Here is a 22,458-nt window from a genome sequence, read left to right as displayed (position 1 = left end):
CCAGACATAAGAAGGGCAAAATCACATTGTCAGATCAGCATGTGGTCTGTGAAATATTTTTTAATCACCTTTGGAAAATTTATTCTTCATCAGTAAATATTCCACCTTATGTAGTAGATTTAAAATTTTTTCTGTTGATGAAAAAGTATGCCATTAAGTGTTTTGTCCAAATGATTTCAAGTGGTTCTCTAAGTCTCTACCCCAGCCAGTCTCCATAAAATGTTCCAAAATAGTCTGAATACATTCTCCAAAGAATTTGCATGTTACAAATTGAAATGTTTTTGAAATATGACTGCAGTTACTTAGATTTTAAAATGTAAATAAAATCTATCAGGAAATTATGAGCATCCTTCTCCTGTGAGGATGCAAGGAAATTCCATGTTTTGAAATAAAAGTTGTATTTTGGTTTGAAACACTCAGAGAAGATGCCTGCCAACTGTATCCTGTTGTCATGGTGAGCATACGATGCACAGGAAGACAGTGAGGGAGATTTATTAGAAAGAATTGAAGAAGAAAAATATCTGTTGTAAAAGTATGTTGGCCTAGACTACATTTTGCAAAATGCCGTAAAATGGTTGAATTAAAACATGGCATTCAGAAAAAGGGCCCCAAGCTTGTGACATAACGGAATGTGCATCTGACATGAAAGCAAATATGTCTCCGTATTTCAAATAACAGTCAGCCACTGCTGGCATGTCCGTTAGAAAATTTTCATCAAAAATTCTGAGTTATATTTCACCCAGTTCCAGGTTCCAGTCATTTTTTCTTTTTGTTTCAGCAGACAAAGAGTACTGATCAATAGTATAGGCTTTTCAAGTTCCATAGATTGTCTGTCTGGCCTCCAAGGGAAATTATGAGTGTTAATGTTCGCATTTATACAAGGGGCTATTGCTGCATGCGAAGGCCACATCACATTCTGGAATCCCCAGACTAGAAGACAGAGACCACTGAAACCAGAGGCAGGAGATTTATTCTTCAAAGTTTTTTCTCCACTTATTTATCTACTTTTATCCTTCTGCTCTCATGTGTGTGCATGTGTGTGTGTGTGTTTGTGTCTCTTTCTGTGTTGTGTATGTGTATATGGTGTGTGCACATGTCTATGCACATATGGGTGGAAGTGTATGTGGAGCCTGGGAGTGATGTCAGGAGTCATCCTGATCAGTCATCTACTTTATCCCAGAAACAGTTTCATAATCAAACCCAGAGCTCATGGATATGGATTTGGCTGGTCTCCCCCAGTAGCTTTTGTGAGGATCCCAACTTGCTGCCTTCTGAGGCTGGAATTCAGATGAGGAGCCACACCCACTGAGCTTTTACCTGACTTTGGGGGTCAAACTCTGGCTCTCACCCTTGTGCAGCAAGCAGATTGGCTAATGAGCCATCTCCCTAAGCCAAATCTTCAGTTTTTAACCTGCACCCATTTGAGTCTTAATTTCTCTCTAAATTCTAAGTACCTTATTGTGAAATAAATAAAATGGAGATACGGATGCCATTTATTTGGCTTTATGGGTTATTGTAGACTTAGATGAAGGCACATTACACACTTGTGCTATGGGAGGCATTTCTTCAAATAAAGTAGGCTAAGTGCAGGAACAGTGCAGGGGACTCCAATCACAATGGAACAATTCAAAGTACAACTGGATTTCTCAATGTGTGGTGATCTAAATATATATATATATATGGTATTCTTTAGCAGATGTAGTTTTTCCATAGGAAAGTTATACATGTTGGAAAGAAACACTTTGACTACAGGGACACCCCTAGCTATGAATTCCGAAGGAAGCAGCTGACTCTGAGTGTAGGCTGCTCCTAGATGTTTCCAGCCACATAGGTTTTGGCAGAGTCTGGTTTAGAAGTGAATGAAATGGTATTAAGAGCTTGAGACCTAGGCTTCTGATGCAGTCAAGAAGGCAATGTGCTGCTGATGAAAAGACCCCAGATCCTGGTTTCTTTCTTTGCTTGGTAAGTTATCCTGTGCATGTGGTCTCTCTCTTTCTGCCTTCCAGGCCACCAAGAAGCCATAGCTGTGTGCTTACACATCCAGAGTCATCAGACCGTCAATGACAGCCTGTGTGACATGGCTCACCGTCCTCCACCAATGAGTCAGGCCTGTAACATGGAGCCCTGCCCGCCCAGGTATGTGCTGTCCTATACAGCTAGGGTAGAAATGATGTCTGCAAGCAACACCTCTTTCAAAGAGAAACTCGCTGCACATAAGACTCACAAATTTATGAAAATAGATCAGACAAGCCCATTCAGAATTCCCATTTGCTCTGCTTATGCTGTGGCCCCAGTTTCTTTGGGGTACATTCAAGGGCAACTGAGCTAGGCAGAATTCCTTTTTTTTTTCATTTTTATTAGATATTTTCTTTATTTACATTTCAAATGTTATCCCCTTTCCTTGTTACCCCTCTAAAACCCCCTTCCCCTCCTCCTCCCCCTGCTTACCAACCTCTCCCCCTTCCTGACCTAGCTTTCCCCTACACTAGGGCATCAAGCTTTCACAGGACCAATGGCCTCTCCTCTCATTGATGTCTGAAAAGGCCATCCTCTGCTATATTTGTAGCTGAAGCCATGGAGGATCCAGTTATACCACTACTAGGCATATACCCAGAAGATGTTCCAACATATAATAAGGACACATGCTCCACTATGTTCATAGCAGCTTTATTTATAACAGCCAGAAGCTGGAAAGAACCCATATGTCCCTCAACAGAGAAATGGATACAGAAAACATGGTACATTTACACAATGGAATACTACTCGGCTAGTAAAAACAATGAATTCATGAAATCCTTAGGCAAATGGATGGAGCTAGAAAATATCATCTTGAGTAAGGTAACCCAGTCAAAAAAGAACACACATAGTATGCACTCAATGATATGTGGATATTAGCCCAAAAGCTCGGAATACTCAAGACACAATCCACAGACCAGAATTCCTCTTAAGCCTGACTTTCATTTGCATCAAACGTCACTGGGCATAAGCTGGCCTGCTATTATGCAAATCAGTCAGTGTGTTCCTTTCTTCCTCCTAGTCTCAAAGGAACATCTCCCTCTGATGACCTGGCATCTGAGGGAGAGGTGGCCTGGGCCCACGGCAGGGGCTTCATCCTCTGTAATTGTGGAAGGCTTGGTGGCCTACCTGCTGCCTGAAACTCCCACAAGGTGCTTCTACCCTCCCCTGTTGGTTAGCCTTTGCCAACCAGACACAAATTAGAGTCTCATGGGAGGAAGGGACCTCAAATTAGGGACTGCCTCCATCAGGTTGGCCTGTGAGCATGTTTGTGGTGCATTTTCTTGATTAACAACTCATGTAGGAAGGCCTAGCCCACTGTGGGCAGGGCAACCCCTGGGCAGATGGTGCTGGGTCGTGAAGAAAGCATGCTGAGCAAGCTACAGCCAGTGAGCCAGCTCCTCCATGGCCTCTGCTTCAGTTCATCCTTCAGTGATGGGCAGTAACTTGAAAGAAAAAACAAACAAACAATCCCTCCACCCCCCCTTATTACTTTCATTCAATATCCTATCACAGCAACAAGGAAGCACACAGACATCTTTACTTCTAACTTGCCTTGGGGCTCACATTGTAGAGTATGCAAAGTCAGAATCCCAAAAGAACAGGTAAGGGCTCGTTTATTGTAAAATGCTGTAGCCTGCTTCCTGCCCAGGTCCTTGTAAGAAGCTGGGATTTTGGCCCTCTGTTTCTGGGTGTCACTGGCTACAGATGATTATAGCTCAGCATCATTGGTTTGCCACACATGCCTTTCCCAGGCTAGCCTCAGCTGTCCTTTTCCCGTGACTACCTTTATTATGCCAGCCACTCTTCTGCAGTAAATTGGATGCCAAAATAGAGAGCCCATTCTATCACCTCTCTCCCTCTCTGCTGAAATCTTAGCACTTATGCTGTCCACTGGCTAAGCTGCCATCACCCAACAAAGGCGGGTTTTGCAATGTCTAGGATTCAAAGTGATGGAGGAAGGTTATTGTGTCCTCTGTCTCTATGCCGAGAGAATGTAAGCGTGTTTTATGAGCATCTGGGAAATAAGTTGGAGATGTACATCCTTCCTTCATGAGCCTTACCCTCAGAGAGGAGGCCAGCTCGGGTGTCTCATGCTTGGCAAAAGCTTACCTGCAATGAGAAGAAACTGGTTTTGCCCATCTCTGCATTTCTGACCTTGTTGCTGTCTGTCAGAAATACTAGGAACTTCTTGGCTGTTCTCAGAGGCATCTTTCTGGTTCCGGATGGGACAGTGCAGCAAAGGCCGATGGCTTCATGCTGCCAGACAAGGGGAGGCCCAGAAGCAGCGAGGGAAGTCTCTTCCCATTGTATTACGTTCACATCTCAGTGATTTTCAGGGTAATCCACACTAGGACGCTCATTCCAGAACAGGCAAGGGAAAGTTTGGCCTCACTGCCGACCAGGACACCGACTGTGTTAGTGGCATCCAGAGCTTTTCATGAGTATCGAGCACAGTCAGTTCTTTGTGTCCAAGGGTTCAACGTTCAAAGCAATCATGAACAAAAGTACTGTTTTAATGGCCCAGGAATGCAGCTCAGTATAGAGGTTTATGGAACATCTATATACATCTAACATAGATAAGGCCTTCTGTCTGATCTCTAGCCCTGTGAAAATTTGTATTACTTATCCCGCACATATCCAAGTGTGTGGGCTAATCTTGGTTGTCATTTAGGTTCACCTGGGAAAGGGGAACATCCACTGGGAAATTGCCCCCGTCAGATTATCCTGTGAGTATGTCTGTGGAGCATTTTCACAATTGCTGACTGACGTAGGAAGACACAGTCTACTGCGGGCAGCTTTATCCTTAGGCAGGTTAACTTTGGTTCTATAAGCCAAGTTCCTGCCTTGAGCTCCTGCTCTGGTTTCCTCTCTGAGGGACTAGTAAGGGTTAAGACAAAAATAAACCCTTTCCTTGCCAAGTTGCTATTGGCTGTGGTGTTTGTCATAGCAACAAAAAAGCAAACCTTATTTCAGACTCCTTCTTTCTTCTCACTATTTCCCAGGTAATGTAACAGAACAGCTCTTTACACAGTGTTCACATTGTACCAAGTACTATGGGTAACCTAGAGATGACTTAAATTGCATCAGAGGGTGAACAGACATACAAAGGTAACACCATTTTATATAAGAGACTTGGGAAATTGTAGATTTCAGTGTCTTCTAGGGAAGGAGGTTGTCTTGGAATACTTGATGCAGATATAACGGATGACTTTATTTGGGGTAATGCAGGGTGTGAATCTGATTGGAAAAAGCCATTCATAGGAATAATGCTTGGTACTAAGTGGGCATACCTTAGTGAATCAAGCAACTTTTCCAGGTTTCTTAGTTTTCTTCTCATTCTAATATTGAAATCTGAGTCAAATATTTTTTTGAAAAGCTGGGACTTTCTGTGAACCCACAGGGACATCATCTGTCTTTTACTATGTAGAGACAAAAATGTTATTCTTCATGAATACAGTTGAGTGTACTTCTGTATCTATAGCCATAAAGATAATTCCATCTCTGTAGTGTTTTCCAGAAATGCTGAGAGCATAGCCCTTCTTTCTATACTGTGCTCATAAGAGTTCAGTAGAGGGGTCCTGAGGATCTCGAACATATACAGATATCTTCTATTGGCTTTAAACATGCCAAGCAGTGGGATGAATCTGTAGCTACTCTCTGTGCTATATCGTAAATTTCTCTGCTACTTTAGTCCATAACTTCGCATCCATTTAGAGATGTGGTAATGGATATGTATCATATAAATAGCCTTGGTTTCTGAGTATGAGAAGAGAATTATGGGTTCTTAGGTTGTTGGTAACTTGCCCAAGAACACACAGTAAATAAATTGCATGATACAAAGTCAAACACAGGAATGGAGATTTCTCATTAAGTACTATCTAGTCCAAACTCTGTCTTTTCCAAACCACAGAAAGGAAGCTGCCTCTAGTGGAGCCAATCTCTTGGTCTCCAGCCCCTGCTTCCTGCTCTCTCATCTCTACACCAGCCAGCATACACTTTCTCTCTGTGGAAAGATGGCTATAAAAGAAGTGGTCTAGATTTGTGCAGATTTTAAATGCTGACTACAGAATGATGAAGCATGAAATTCTCATAGCCATTAATTGAGACAAGTCAAAAGAAAAGACAACCCAAAACACTGGGGTACTTTCTCTCTATATGTCACCTCATATTGCCATGAAGCTAGTTTTCACCAAAGCTCCGTTCACTGTTTCTAGTCCAGGACGCTGAAAGGGAAGATGTGGGAAAAGTAGACTAGGCACCAATAAAACCAAGAAAAAACAGCATGTTCCACAGCCTGAAAGCACATCCCATGAGAGCAATTGCATTACCACAGGATCAAAGGATGCCTCAGGACATTCTTTATTTTCGTCTCTAAAAGTGATATGTCTGTTTGTATGTATGTAGATTGTTGAGTGCGGGTAGCCTGAGAGTTCAGAAGAGGGTGTCAGATCCCCTAGAACTGGAGTCGTACGCTGGCTGATGTAGGTTTTAGGAACTAAAGTCAGTGCTGGGAACTGAACTCAGGTCCTCAGACAGAGCAGAAAGGTTGAGAGAGTTCTCCCTTTCTAACTTGTATGGTGACTACAGCTGTGATTTCCTCATATGGAGCCCGCTGATTGGCTTTCTTTTACCTGGGCACTTAAGTCCACTTCTTTTCTTGGCATAGGCTTAGATTCCTGGGGCTGCCTTAACAAAGCACAGTAGACTAAATGGCTGGAAGAACAGAAATTTATCATCTCTCAGGTCTGGACATGAGGTTCAAAACCACAGAGTCAGCAGCGGTGGGTCCCTCTGAGGGCAGGGCTGGGAAGGAGAATCGTTTCCAGCCTCTCTCCTTGCTCACAGCCTCCAGCAGTCTGTGGCTCCTGAAAAACATTCTTCTTGTGGTTTCGTATCTCCTTTCCTCAGCATGTCTGTGTCCAGACTTCTCCCTCCCACAAGACACTACTCAGGTTGTCTCAGGCCTACTCTAATGACCACCCCTGAACTTAACCATCTGCAAAAGCTATTTGCAAATAAATTCTCCATTACAGATGCTAGAAATTATGGACTTTCAGTATCTTTGGGGTCACAGTGCAACTCAGTACCATAAAAATTTTGTGACCCTCACTCTAACCCTTGAACCATATCTATGACCACTGCCCTAAACTAACTCTCTCTCTCTCTCTCTCTCTCTCTCTCTCTCTCTCTCTCTCTCTCTCTCTCTCTCGTATGCACCGTGAGGAATATGCTTTGGGACTACACTCTGTTCCCCACTATGACCCATGCTAGCCCATGCTCCCTCACAGGTTCTGAACCTTTGTTCATACCGAGTCATTCTCCACCAGGACATCAGTTAATTCTCTCCCTTAAAAGGAGTCACTGACTCATTTCTCATTGGCCAAATGAAGGTCAGCAGAATGTGAACAGGAAACTGACCTCAGACACTTCAGAAAGAGGAACTATTGATTGTACCAAGAAAAAATGAAAATGGATGGCGACATAGGGGATAGAGAGTGGATCTTCACACCAGCATTTCTCTCTCTCAGGGATTTGAATTAGAGAATCTCTTAAATGAAAACAGTATTAGATTTTGGGATTATCAAAGACTCTTGATCTCCAGAATTCTTTTCCCTCTGGGTTGCTGGGGATGGAACCCGGAACCTCATAAATACCAGGCAAGACTCTTACCCAAAACTACACCCTCAGCCCATGCAATCTTGTTTGAGGCTGATGGTTTCACGTTGCATTTTGCTCCCATCTTGCATTGATTCATGGCCGCCTGTGGTTTTTTTGTCTTTTTCTGTTCTCCTCAGCTTAAAGTGTGGCTAATTCCTTTGAAACTCTCACTCAATAAGCTATTGCATTTATTTATTTATTTATTTATTTATTTATTTATTTATTTTTATTCGATATATTCTTTATTTACATTTCAAGTGATTTTTCTCTTTCCTGGATCTCCCTCCCTGAAAGTCCCATAAGCCCTCTTCCCTCCTCCTGTTCCCCCATCCACTCCTTCACATTTCCCTGTTCTGGTACTCCCCTACACTGTTGCACTGAGCCTTTCTAGGACCAGGGGCCACTCTTTCCTTCTTCTTGGGCATCATTTGATATGTGGATTGTGTCTTGGGTATTCCAAGCTTCTAGGCTAATATCCATTTACCAGTGAGTGCATACCATGAGTGTTCTTTTGAGACTGGGTTACCTCACTTAGAATGATGTTCTCCAGTTCCATCCATTTGTCTAAAAATTTCATGAATTCATTGTTGCTAATGGCTGAATAGTACTCCATTGTGTATATAAACCACATTTTCTGTATCCATTCTTCTGATGAGGGGCATCTGGGTTCTTTCCAGCTTCTGGCTATTATAAATAGGGCTGCTATGAACATATTGGAGCATGTATCCTTATTACACGCTGGAGAATCCTCTGGGTATATGCCCAGGAGTGGTATAGCGGGGTTCTCCAGAAGTGTTGTGCCCAATTTTCTGAGGAACCGCCAGACCACATCCTAACTCATAGCCAATAGAGTTTAGCGACAGTGCCCATCTGTGATCATGGGACTTAAGGAGCTGCAGCTCAACCCCTCCAACACATGCATGGCCAAACACACACACACACACACACACACACACACACACACACACACACACACGTACTCAGCATCAAAAGTGTCAGACTGTCTCTTACTGGTCTAAAGAACCATTCAAATTTTGGAAATACAGGATGTGCTGACAGCGAATCATATTCTCACCATGGTCAAGCACCTCATTAAATTAAGCAATGTCTTAGTTAGGGGTTTACTGCCGTCCAGTATCATCAAGGCAGGAACATGGAAGCATCCAGGTAGGCATGGTGCAGGAGGAGCTGAGAGTTCTACATCTTCATCTCAAGGCTGCTAGTGAAAGACTAATTTCCAGGGATTTAAGCCTACACCCACAGTGACACAACTACTCCAACTAGGCCATACCTCCTAATAGTGCCACTCCCTGGGCCTAGCATATACAACCTATCACACCATCCAAAGCTGGGTACTGTCTGTGTGGTGACAGAGTTAGATTTGGCAGAAGAACAACAACCTTTGACAGGACCATTCATGAAATGAAAGCAGGATGAGTTTAGTTTATGGTGTCCTTCTTCATTAGACCACCAAACCACAGAAGACTTGACAGCTAATCTGGAAGATAATTTTTAAGACTGCTGAAGGACATTTGCTGGTTTGTTCCTGCATCTGTCCCCACGCATAGCATGTCCCACTCTCTTAGAGTTCTTACTCCCCCCATCCTCAGCAATACATGCCACGGAGCTGCCATGCTAGAGAGAATGGAGCAGACAATACGCTTTGGTGAACCTGCAAAATTGAGAGTCTGTTTTTATAAAAAAGGAAATATTGTCCCTCATTTCAGAGTTGTGACTTTAATAATCTTTTCAAAGATTGAGAGTTATGTTGGAGAAAACCCAGGGGAGGCAAAAGTTCTGTGCCAAAATAAAGGTAAGTTTACAAAAATGTTTTAGGTTCTAGAAACCAGTGGTGTAGGAATAACAGGAACAGAGGGTTGCATAATATTTTCCATATAAATATTTACAGACTCCAAGGGCAATAGCAGTAAAATATCACCCCAGGGTGAAACTTACCACTGAGACTGGGGTGGACAGTCAGTGGATCTTTATTTACCCTAAGGCAAATGCACTTGATGTATGAGCCAGAGGTGTCCAGGGGGGTGGGTGTTGCATGCTTATTTGCTCTTGTGAAGTTGCTTCCCCTGCCCTGTCCTGTAACTGCTGCATGATTGCTATTTCACAGAGTTTGCTTTTTCTAGGAGAGAGCCAGAAGTTTTTAGAAAAACACAGGGTTACATAATGGTCTGAAGACAGCCTTCTCTTCTATCAAGAGTCAGCACCTCAGGAGAGGGAAGGAGAGAAGCAGCAGGCAGAAATGATGTGGTTTTGCACCAATCTGTTACTCATTTATTGAATTAAAATATGCATGAGCATGCATACAAACACACCACACCACACACACACACACACACACACACACACAACCTTTTGCTCCCTTTCTGGATAAAAGTAGTTCCATCTCCTGTCTATTGGGGCTGTAATTGATTTTTCTAGTTGCATACTTTTGGAAGATATTCATGCTGAAGTCATTCCTAATAATGTTTACAAGTTTAGGCTGAATAATCTTAATAGTGAAACAGACATTTCCTAAATAATTACATATGTAGTCATGCCAACAAAATATCATGTGTGTGTGTGTGTGTGTGTGTGTGTGTGTATGTGTGTGTGTGTATGTGCGCGTGCGCGCACGAGTGTGGGTGTATAATTTGCAGACCTTTCTCATGCCCAAGGCTGCAGATACTTAGGTATGATTAACTTCCAGTTAAAATAGTATTGGATTCTCATGGTTTGCTCCAAATACAGACCATTGGCACATCTAATATAAAAGGGAGAAATTAAAATGATATTTCCACAGCAACCCAATAAAAGAGCAGTGCAAACTTGCAAAGGAGCAGAGTATGGAGAGAGAAAACAGGCCCTGGGGCATCTCTTTGCAGACTTGAGGTTCCAGTATAGTTCAGCAAATGAAAGTTCAGTTCATATGGGACAGAGAAAGGAGAAAGGAGGGAAGGGAAGAGGGTAAAAGATAAAAACAAAGAGAGAATCTCCTACTTTCTTTAAAATGCACTCGGAAGTTGAAATTCCAAAGCACAAGAGGCAATATGATACTAGCAAAAATAGTCAACAGACTCAACAATTGGAAGAAGAACTTACTCCAGGTGAGATTAAAATACAAAAGCAAGCTGGAAAAGACTGAAGTTATTAGCATGTTTGAAGCTAGAAATTAATTGATATTACCCATATAAATAACCAGAAATCATGAAACAGAAATAGACACAAATGGATGAAGAATAGTTGGATGTTACAAAGAAACATCTAGAAAGCTAGAAACAAAGAGTCAATGAAGATAGAGACTAGTTCTAGAAGAAATGTCGGTGCTCACCGTCACTTCCTGTCCACCGTGAACGAGCAGCTTCTACTGTCTGCATGCTCCTGCAGCCATAGTGTTCCCTGTCTGCAGCAGCCTAGAGGCAATGGTGCCAAAACCCAGGAGCTCCAACCACTGAAACTGTGAGTCAGAAAGAACCCTAAAGATGATGTTCTTGGAGTCTCAGATGGGAGTGAGGATGTCGGCAACAGAAAGAGAGGACAGGGCCTGGAGTCCCACCACCCCTCCAAAGGCCTGTCCCAGTGACTCCATCCCTTAAAGATTCCATGGCCTGTTAACAGCGGCAAGCTGGGGACCAAACCTCTAACACACGGGCCTTCCAACCTGCTTCCTATTCTACTTCTGTGCTTGAACTATCAGTTCCTTCACTAACAAACTTCCTTTCATAAATAAATTATCTTGTCCTTTATAACATGTCACAGATACTATTTTTCATTTTTCACCCCCCAAAGCAAAATGTTTATTATAGAAAATTAGAAATGAGAAAATTGAAAATTACTTTTAAGTATTTCTTTTTGAGTGAACTCATTTTCTTCTGGTAAATACCTATATGATGAATGAACATAATAAAAGTGAGGAAACAAAACAAAACAGAAATGTTGTTCCTCAGAGCTCAGTGGTTGTGTGCTTCTCTGACATGGGAGGGGTTTTTGGTTCACTGCAATGACTCACACATGTACTGTGTGTAATTACTATATGTCCAGTTGAGCATTTAATGACCACTGACGCTGCTGCATTGAACGGTGAGCAGGCATGTCCCTCGGTGCTTAAAACTTTATGATCTTATTTCACTTTGTTAAATTCATTATTTTCCTGTTTTGCTTGCAAAACACCCTCGAGGAGCTTCGTTTTATGGTATGCTTGGAGCATTTTAAAATTTCTCACTCTTGACGAATTTCTGTGGTAACTAGATAGTAATTCGTGTTCCCTAAAAAAACAAATATCCACAAGTAAAATAACCATAATGTCCAACATCTCTCTAAAGGAGGGGCAAAGACTTTTAAAAATGGTATTTTCCAGCAATTCAGGAAATGGGGCGTGTGAGCTTCAAGTAGGGGTGTAAGCTGCAGGAATCTTCACTGAAGTAACTTGGAAATATGAGTCAAATGCTGCTGCTGTGGTTTTCATTTTTCCAGCTGTTTCCCTAGGAAACTTGATTTTTCTTATTAGAAAGGAGTCACTTTATATATTATATATATATATATATATATATATATATAATATATATGTGTGTGTGTGTGTGTGTGTGTGTGTGTGTGCTGTAAATCCAACCCTAACATAAAGGAATTTTCTCAAGGATATTGCAAATAATGAGTCCAGGTGCCCTGAAGACTTCCTGAAATGTGTTTGTAAGCATTTTAAAAATCTCTTTTGGTGCCTCTGTAAATCATCTTTGCCTTCGGACTCAAAACCAAGTCAAGGTTCAGTTTTGATGGATGGTGTTAGGGCAGGGTGGGGAAAGCAATCTACTCCCTGTCAGTCACTCAGGGTCTCTCCAAACAAGTGAGATCTTTAACCACTTCCTTGGCATGCTTTCCCTTTACATGTCATGTTTCTCTGTGTTAATCTCATATATTCATAGAGGTACCACAGTTTGGAACCTATACACAATAATAAGGTCGAGAGCAGAGGTTATCAGCCTTCCCAACACTGTGGTCCTTTAATAAAGTTCCTCGTGGTGGTGGTGTGGTGTACCCTGCCCCCCAAACAAGAAATTATATTGTTGCTACTTCACAGCTGTAATTTTGGTGTTATTATGAATCATAATGTAAATATCTGATATAGGATCCAGGGGGTCATGACCCACAGGTTGAGAACCACTGGTTGAGGTCCAACAAGAAGCTTGAGATGTTTTGTGTTTGTTGTGTTTTGCCTTGTTGGGAGATTCACCTTTCCTCAGTTGTTTTTGCCTTTTTCCCCACTTGGCTTTTGATACAGATGGCACATGGGCTCTTGGGGAGCCTGTTCAGCTACCTGTGGTGTTGGAATCCAGACACGAGATGTATACTGCCTGCATCCTGAGGAATCTCCAGCCCCTCCAGAGGAATGCAGAGAGGACAAGCCTCATGCCTTACGAGCATGCAATCAGTTCGATTGCCCTCCCAGCTGGCATGTCGAAGAGTGGCAACAGGTAGAGCAGCCTGGAAAACCATGGCCCATTCTACTTGTGACGATAGTAGTGACCCTGCTTTGCATTAACAGAAAGTAAGTGTCCTGCTTCACTGTCTCTTAGTGTTCCAGGACATGTGGTGGGGGAACTCAGAACCGGAGAGTCACCTGTCGGCAGCTGTTAACTGATGGCAGCTTCTTGAATTTGTCGGATGAACTGTGCCAAGGACCCAAGGCATCTTCTCATAAGTCCTGTGCCAGGACAGACTGCCCCCCACAGCTGACTGCTGGAGACTGGTCAAAGGTAAGGACCACACATATCATCTCCTGCTCTGCTCCTTCTTTGTTTTAGCTGCTAAATATTTCCTGAAGAGCTCAGACCAGCACTAGTGAGAGAAACTGGCACAAAGCCAAGGCATAGTCACTCAGCTGTTTGTGAACCTGGTAAGTGCATGAAAGGTGTTCATTTGCTCTTTCTCAGTCACTCGTCCCCACTGTGTGTGTGTGTGTGTGTGTGTGTGTGTGTGTGTGTGTGTCTTTGTGTGTGTTTATATTTCTTTCAGTCATATGTATAGGTATACAATCTTTTGGTAATAACCTTCAGCTCAGACATAAAACAGACTTGACCTCAAGAAGTTTTAATTTCTGAATTTTTTATTGTTTCAAAATTTTCAAACAATTTGAGTGTATGCAATGTGTGTGTGTGTGTGTGTGTGTGTATGTGTGTGTGTGTGCATGTGCACGCACATGTATGCAGGTGTGTATGAAGTCAGAGATGTCATATATCCCTGGACTGGAGTTACAGGCATCAGTGAACTATCTAACATGGGCCTGGGAATGGAATGCGTGCCCTCAACAAGAGCCCCCTACTGGCTAGCATTCATGATGCTGAAATGTACTTTGCATACTACTAAAGAAGAACAGTGATCATGGAAGTCATCTAGCTACAAACCTTGAGACTTACACCAAAGACCTGCCAGCAAGGTATAGTGGTACAAATAGTAGGACAAACCTCTTGAGAGTAGCCAACTTTTTGTTTGGATTTAAGGTCCAGTCCATGAAATGGAGCTCATACTTGTTACTACTAAAGTTGCCCAAAACTGAGAATAGATAGTCATGGGCCTTAGTGAAAAATCTACTACTGTTACTCTGCTTAAGAAACATAAAGTGAAATATTGTTATATCCACAGTTAACCCTCCCCAGCCCTTATTAGAGAAGCTTCTTTTTGCAGTAGATGGGAGCTAACACTGACCAAGCCATCTCAGTCAGTCAACAGAGTCTCAAGGGCAGGAGTGAGGATTGAAAAGATAAAGACAATTAGACAAACATTACAGCATAACTTCAACCAGTGCTGAGGCTAAAGTGGCTTTAATTTTTCCCAGCCAGGTTTTATACCATCCTAGGTACTAGCAGAGGATAGGGTTAATTCTTTGATCAAAGACAAAGTGATTAAACAAGGCAAAGAACAAATAGGTCACACCAGGTAGTAATCAAACAAAGCAATGAACAAAGTCACTGGGTCTGGGATTTACAGGATTACCAGGACAGAAGGGAAGTCACACATTCCTCGGCTGTGTTCACCTTGAACCTTGCATTAGCCCCAATGTAAATATTCTTATCTGAGCCTACTTCCTTGAGTCCAGTGACAAGTACTTGCCAAATTTCTATAAGCAGTACCAAAAGCTCTCCACATTTCTCCCTTTTTATTACATAAACAAGATTGCATCTGTCTTAGGTTGTTCTGACAAAAATGCCTTCCTTACCCATCCTGGAATTAGCATTTTCAAAAGCAATACTATTCTGTCTTAGATTGGTAAGGCACTGTACAGACACTTACCTGTCGTTGACTAAAAGTCTGTTAAATTAATAACTCTGTATGGGGATCCATTTTTGGTTCCAAGCCATGTATTCTGGCTGCCAACATATTGATGTTGTTAAAGGCAAGTTTTATCACAATGGGCAGGAATAGAAGTATTCTCAGGGCAAGAAGGCTAATATGATCAAGCTGTATAAGCCATTCTTGAAGTATGACCAAAATGGAAATACTGGCCTTAAACCATGAATAAATTTATCAGCAATATCTGTATCATCAAAACTCAGTGGAACAGCATGCTTTAGATTCATAATCTCAGTATGCAAAGTTAAAACATCCAGAGAGGTGTTAGAATTATGCCAAGTGCCCTGCAAGTGTCTTTGAACTTTTTCCCAATTATAGTAACTCTCATTGTCAACTTTAGAAGTGACACAAATCCATTGGTATTTAGCATGACACTCTTGAGATGACTTCCTCTCCAATAACTTGAATAGTATCATAAAGAGCATCAATTTGCTGTTCCAAATGTCTGTCTAAATCTTCTTGAATACTCAGGGCATTAGTAACATTTTTTGCCAAATGATTAACAAAAGTAGCTGACTTAACTTCTTGTGACAAAGCAATTGCAAAAGCAATGGTGCTAGCTATTAATGCAATTAAAATTGCTATGTCAGCAATAATCAAGCCCACTACCCTCTTGCTCCTTAAAGCCTGACTCACTTCTTCTAGCACTTGTGAGGTTTTTTCAGAATACCAAGGTCCTGTAATATTCACAGGCAATAAAACAAAAGTCAGTTGATAAACTACCATAATAAACATGCCAGTTTTCAGCACATTAACAAAATTAGAAAGTGTGTCAATTGTACAACTTACTTTATATTATAGAAGAAATGAAAGAAATTTGAACATGACCAATTAATAACAGATTAGGAGCATATGCATTAACAATTGTTTGAAATTCAGATCCTGTTTCAATTTTATCCACTGCAAACATAACTTCGTACAAGGCAACTATCAGTTTTCTAATATATCTCTGAAAATGTCCAGAACCAGCCTTCCAAATGAAGACTGTCATTTTCTTTTTCCCCGATATTAGATTGATTTCCAGACTAGTCCATGATTGAGTCAGAATAACTGGTTTCATTAAAGGAAATATATGAGTCATTATACCTTCTCTTCTTTTAATTAACTTTTTGAAGGCAGCTTTCATAGTCTCCATATTCTCTGTTCCACAAGGCCTAAAAGCTTGAGGTAAAGCAGATTATCAGATATATAGGCAAGCAAAGGTGGGCCAGGAACATATGTCCAATACAGCTTCCCAGTCACCATTGTCAGGACACTCAGCAAGCTCGTGGGTCAGCATTATTCTTTGTCCCACATCCGCATGTCTCACCAATCACTCTAGCAGCTACCACATTCCTTAAGCATCCTGTGGATAAAACACAAGCATGTCCCCTTCCCCATAGTAATACCTGATCAGGATCATGCCATATGCCAGTAAGTAGAATTCTACTTCACCTAAGTATAAGTATGTAGGGTGCCATAGACACTCAGCAGAGAGTTCCTTGGCACCCAAATTTCAAAATATAAAATAAAAAGAACATGATTTAAATAAATTAGTGGTGTATGGGGATATAATTTCCCATTTTTTATTTTATGAAGATATTGCTTTAAATTTCCACAATACCTGTTTCTCAATACATTATCCTTGAAGATTATATGAAATCCCAGGAATATGGGTAATATTAAATTGTTGACAAAACATCTCAAATACTTAACTGAAATAGCCAGTTCCATTATCTGTTTTAATCTGATTTAGAACACCCAGAATAGAGAAACAATGTAAGCAATAAGTAATTATACTTTTAGCTGCTTCTCCTGTTAAAGCTTGCAACAAAAAAGCCTGAGAAGATATCAATAGTCACATACACATATTTTAATTTTCCAAAAATCAGAAGTGACTAACACCCATTTGCCATAATTGATTGGGTACAAGTCCTCAAGGATTAACGCAATTATGTGGTGCAGGTAGAAACTGAGGTCATTCAGGATAAGTCTTTACAATTTGATGTGCACATTCTCTCTAGAAACACCAAATTGTTATCTCAAGCTATTACTATTTTGATGATGTAAATAATGAGATTGTTTAGCTAATTGTTCCTGTATAAGGCCTATAATCTGCCTGGTATACAAATCTGCTGTGGCATTGCCCTCACTAAGGGATCTAGGCAATCCAGTATGAGCTCTTAAATGTTCTAGAAAGTAAGGAACAGTTTGTTCTCTTAAATTAAGTTGTATTTGCATAGATAATTGCAAAATTTGAGAATTAACAGTATCTAAAAGAAGAAAAATTTCAAGCAATTGCAAAACATAAGCTATATATATCAGTATACAAATTAAAAACTTGATTTTTCAACATTTCAAAAACAGCATCTACAGCAAGTGATTCTAATTATGTGTGCTGAAGTAGGGGGAAGTAGCACATTCTCTATTGGATGTATACAAAAACTTACAGGAAAACAAAAGCATGCATAGAAGCAAATTGTAACAACTTGCCTTTTGGATAATGATTATAATCAATTTTGCCTAAAAGGTTTGCCATGCAATAGGCCAAATATCAGTATTTTGCAATAACCAATTTAATTGCTGTTTGGAATAAGGAATACATGTTTCATCAGGTTCTTAAGACATTCTTTCCAAAATAATTTCATGATTCCATTCAACAATTCTGTATCAACACAGCAATGGCTTTATAATAGGATGTTAAAACCTTACTTGGAAATGAAGAAAGATGAATCCACATTAACAGTCCCTTTTGCCAAAGAATTGCTGTGGGCACATGAGTAGCCATAATGCAAACAGCCAACAATTGATCTAATGTATCTGCTGTTGGCCAATAGCTTCCTACAAAGCTATTTGTCCCTCTCCAGTTAATTTGGATTCCCCTTGAGAACATTGAACAGAGGCTTAAGTCCTCCTGTGGTGAGATGAAGGTGAGGTCTTAGCCAATTAACATCTCCTAGAAGCTTTCTAAAGTAAGTAAACTTTTCTTAATTGAATTTTCTGTGCCACAGTTTGTTTAGGATATAACTGAGGTCCCAAATATTGAAAAGGATATTGTCTTTGAATCCTTTCTTGAGCAACAACTACTGAAAAATTTTAAGGCTCATTGTATAAGAGCAAAGGCTTGTAGTAAAATTCCATAAGAGAGATCAGCTAATAAAATACTCTCCATATAATGAATAATATATACTGAAAGATTCAAAGCCCTAACTTCTTGTATTGAAGCAGAGACAAAAATTTTTCACATAATATAAGGCTATTAGCCATTCCTTGAGGCAAAACTTTTCAATGATATTGCTTCATAGGTTCTTTAAAAGTACACGCTCACTAAAAGTAGAACTTTTACAATTATCAGAATGCAAAGGAAAAGTATAAAAAAAATCTTCCAAATCCATAATAATTTTATATGCATTTGCTGGAATGGCAGCTAGAGTAGGCAAGCCAGATTGTAATACCTTCATATATCCCTAGTTACATTAACCTTTCATAAATCTTAAGTTTGAACTTTGTTTTGAATTAATGGAATAACCAGTCCCTTAGAGGTGAGTGAAAACATCAGCCCCAGTGTCTATTAATCTTTTAAAACATTTTTCTTCAATTAGTATTTTAAGGTTAGCAGGTACAGTTATAATACCATGGGGGGAAGAAGTAGCCTTAATTTTTATTTCTCCTGCATAATCATTATCTATAACACCTGAATAGATCTGTAATCTTTTTATAATAATGTTGCTTTTTCCTAAAAGTAATCTCTAGGTCTGTGAGGCAAGGGTCCCAAAACTCCTGTAGGCAGGGTTTGCAAGACAAAGGGAGTGCCACACAGGCCTCTGATGAGGCTGCTCTGAGATTTACATTAACTCAAATGTAAATGTTTACAGTAGTCTTCCCCAAGGCAGCAGCCTCCACTTGCTTGATTTCTTCTTAATTATAAATATGGGTGAATTAAAATCTTGAGCTTATGATTGAATTGTAAACTGCAGTTAATGGAACATTAGCAGTTAGCTATAATTTTTAAGTTTCTTTTGCAATATTAGAGCATAACCCAAAATTTTGGAAAGCAAAACCCCAATTTTTAAGATTGTAAACAATCCATTCTCTCTAAAATCAATACCAAGTGCATTACTTTCATGTTACAAAGTCTGGCTGCCAGTTCTTACATATGAATACATAATAGTGCAGCTTTTAATACCTCATTATTTTAAATCCTATCTTTTATAAGTCTGTTTCTAAGACAAGAATTACATAAAATATTGTCCCAGCGTTAAGGTACCTATAGAGACCTATTTTCCTAGGTTGGCTCATGCCATGTGCTATTGTCTAGAATAACCCAACTAAGTTACCAGTTTTAAGCCAACTTTCTGTTACTAATGTTACAAATTTTTAATCTTACCCAATAACTTAAAAGCCAATAATCTATAATGAAGACATGCAGAGCATATTTATACATTTAAGAGTAGTCAGAAACACACATGAAATGAGTGGCCCCACACATCTTATATATTTAGACTAAACAAAATTTTCTTACTTTTTCTAGCTGTAATTTTAAGCCCCTGGCAGGGCTTCTCCTGCTGTGCTTGACTTCTAGCTAGGGGTACAGGGCAACTAATTACTTTTTGTTGTGCAAATTAAAACTGCCTTTTTTTCTTTCTTTTCTCTCTCTCTCTCTCTCTCTCTCTCTCTCTCTCTCTCTCTCTCTCTCTCTCTCTCTCTCTTCTATATTCTTTGTTTACATTCCAAATGCTTTCCTCTTTCCTGGTTACCCCCTCCTCATATGTCCCATAAGCCCTTTTCTCTCCACCCATTCCCCAATCACCCCCTCCCATTTCTCTGTCCTGGTACTCCCCTACAATGTTGGATCAAGCCTTTCCAGGACCAGGGCCCTCTCCTTCCTTCTTCTTGGGGATCATTTGATATGCTAATTGTGTCTTGAGTATTCAGAGCTTCTGGGCTAATTAATATCCACTTATCAGTGATTGCATTCCATGTGTATTCTTTTGTTATTGGGTTACCTCACTTAGGATGATATTTTCCAGTTCCAACCATTTAACTAAAAATTTCATGAATTCATTGTTTTTAATTGCTGAGTGGTATAAATCAAGGGATGAATGACCAGCAGATAAAGTTTTAACCATTTTTCTTTTCAACATGAAACAGACAGAGCAACAATCAAACAAAACAAAAACACAGACATAAACTTACAGTGACAGATTGCCAAGGACAGACAATAGACAGAGAGGGAATAGAAATGGATGTCCCAAAAGGACCCAGATATCCTAAGGGACCCAGATCCAGAACTAAGCATTCCTCTAGTAGGAGCCAGAGAGGAGACAAGATGTCTCCCGACCTTCTCCTGTTCCTAGGAGATCTCTGGAACAGCTTATGTTCATTTTCCTTCTCTTTTGCCAAACCATCCTGGACAAGGGAGAAGACTGCTTTTCTGAAACCCATTCTTTCTCTCATATCCAGGGTTAAACTATATCTAATTAGGATCCAAAGACTAAGAGCATCTATGAAAATTATCTTCACTCCTCTATATTTTAACATAACTCTAAACACACACACACAATACATTCTACCATTACCTTGTCTCTTTTTACAAGGTTTATTCCAAATCTACTTAATTTTCTTTTACCATTCATTTACATTCTACCATTGTTGTAATCATAAAAAGAGAAAGTGGCAGAAGAATATGTTCTATGGACGTGGTGGGGAAGGGGAGGGTGCTGCAGTGGGCCCATGCTGAGGCATCCCTTCCATCTGAGGGACCAGACACATGACAAAGGTTTAGAATAGGATGTATTCAGGGCATGGGGAGAGAAGTTGAGGGGAGTAGAGGCAGAGAAAGGCAGAGAGAGGGAGAGAGTAGAAAAGCAGAGGCCAGCCATGACCACGTGGAGAGAGGAGGGAAAGGAAAGGGGATGGGAAGAGCCCAAGAGGGCAAGAGAGAACAAGAGAGCAAGAGTAAGAGAGAGGAGAGGCAAGAAGCCCCTTTTATAGAGGGCTAGACCTACCTTGGCTGTTGCCAGGTAACCATGGGGTGGAGCTTAAACAGAATCCTAACAACCATTACCTTGCCTCATTTTACAAGGTTTGTTCACTGCTGGCCCAAATCTTCTTTATTTTCCTTAACCTTTGCTACCTTTGCTCGAGCTTCACTTCCCGCTGTGTCCTTCACTGTATCCCGCTTACCTGAGCTCCAACGTTGAGGTGCCATCTGACCAAGCCAGCTCAGTCAGTCAACAGGGTCTCCAGGGCAGGAGTGAGGATTGAAAAGATAAAGACAGTTAGACAGACATTACAACATGACTCCAGCCAGTGCTGAAGCTGAAGCGGCTTTAATTTTTCCCAGCCAGCTTTTATTCCATTCCTGGTACTAGCAGAGAATAGGGTCAGTTCTTCCATCAAAGACAAAGTGATTCAACAAGGCAAAGAACAAACTGGTCACACCAGGTAGTAATCAAACAAAGCAATGAACAAAGTCACTGGGTCTGGGGCTTACAGGATTACCAGGACAGAAGGGAAGTCACACATTCCTTGGCTGTGCTCACCTTGAACCCTGCCTTAGCCCCAATGTGAATATTCTTATCTGAGCCTACTTCCTTGAGCCCAGTGACAAGTGCTTGCCAAATTTCTATAAGCAGTACCAAAAGCTCTCCACATAACACAGAGACTCACAATGTGCACAGAGGGACACTTTAGAGTACTCAGCCCTACATTTGTGTGTGTGTGTGTGTGTGTGTGTTGATAAGTATGCATAATAAAAATTTTGCAATATGTAGTAAAGTAGCACAACCAAAGATTGCTTCACAAGCAACAACAAGAAAATAAGAAGTTATGATTACAGAGATGATGCACATGCTAGAATAAGTGTGGTGAAATGATTGAAAAAGAAGCCACCAAGCCAGATGGAGGTTGTTTTTAGAAGCACTGATGGCCGTTGGGGCAGGCAAACACACTCACTGTCTCACTAGTGTTTGTTAAAAGAACTTTCAATATTGAGATCAAATAGGAACCACTGACCTCCTTTAATAAAAGTTCATGAGCAAATCATGGACTATGATATGCTAAGAAAATACAAACTGGAAGGCAGCCTACCTGGGTGTTATCTTAACTAAAGAGCCCAAAGGTCTAAGAGCAGAAGAGGTCAACAGAACAGTAAGGAAAGCCCCTCATTTTCCATGAGTATTCAACACAAGGAGACAAAGGAGCAGGATCTGAGGGATGGAAGGCTTGACAGAGCATTCACTCAAGAATGGTTGCTCTTCATGTGAACAGGCAACAAGAGTAGGTCAGAGAGCTGTCTGATATGCCTTCTTGATGGACCCAGAGGACCAAAATGCTGTAAGGTTGACTCAAATCACAGATCCTAGGAATTCGATCACCTTGTTTTTGTTTTTAAAGAACAAATTTTATACTCAAATGTGCTGAAACATTTGAGTATAAAATTAAAACTAATAAGCCAGTAAT

At 40.6% G+C, this 22,458-nt stretch overlaps 1 protein-coding gene across 1 annotated transcript in view; it reads left to right on the top strand.

The window, feature by feature from the left end:
• The window catches only part of Adamtsl3 (ADAMTS like 3), a 306,645-nt gene that overhangs the window by 230,852 nt on the left and 53,335 nt on the right, over positions 1 to 22,458 (top strand). Inside the window, exons 17-19 of the mRNA XM_052186018.1 lie at positions 2,007 to 2,136; positions 12,947 to 13,139; positions 13,242 to 13,421. Of these exons, the coding sequence (XP_052041978.1) occupies positions 2,007 to 2,136; positions 12,947 to 13,139; positions 13,242 to 13,421 (503 nt within the window). The remainder of the gene's footprint in view (positions 1 to 2,006; positions 2,137 to 12,946; positions 13,140 to 13,241; positions 13,422 to 22,458) is intronic.

The sequence above is a fragment of the Apodemus sylvaticus genome, chromosome 1 (assembly GCF_947179515.1).
Source record: "Apodemus sylvaticus chromosome 1, mApoSyl1.1, whole genome shotgun sequence".
Lineage (NCBI taxonomy): Eukaryota > Metazoa > Chordata > Mammalia > Rodentia > Muridae > Apodemus > Apodemus sylvaticus.
The sequence above is the reverse complement of the archived record's forward strand: the minus strand, read 5'-3'. Positions and strand labels throughout refer to the sequence as shown.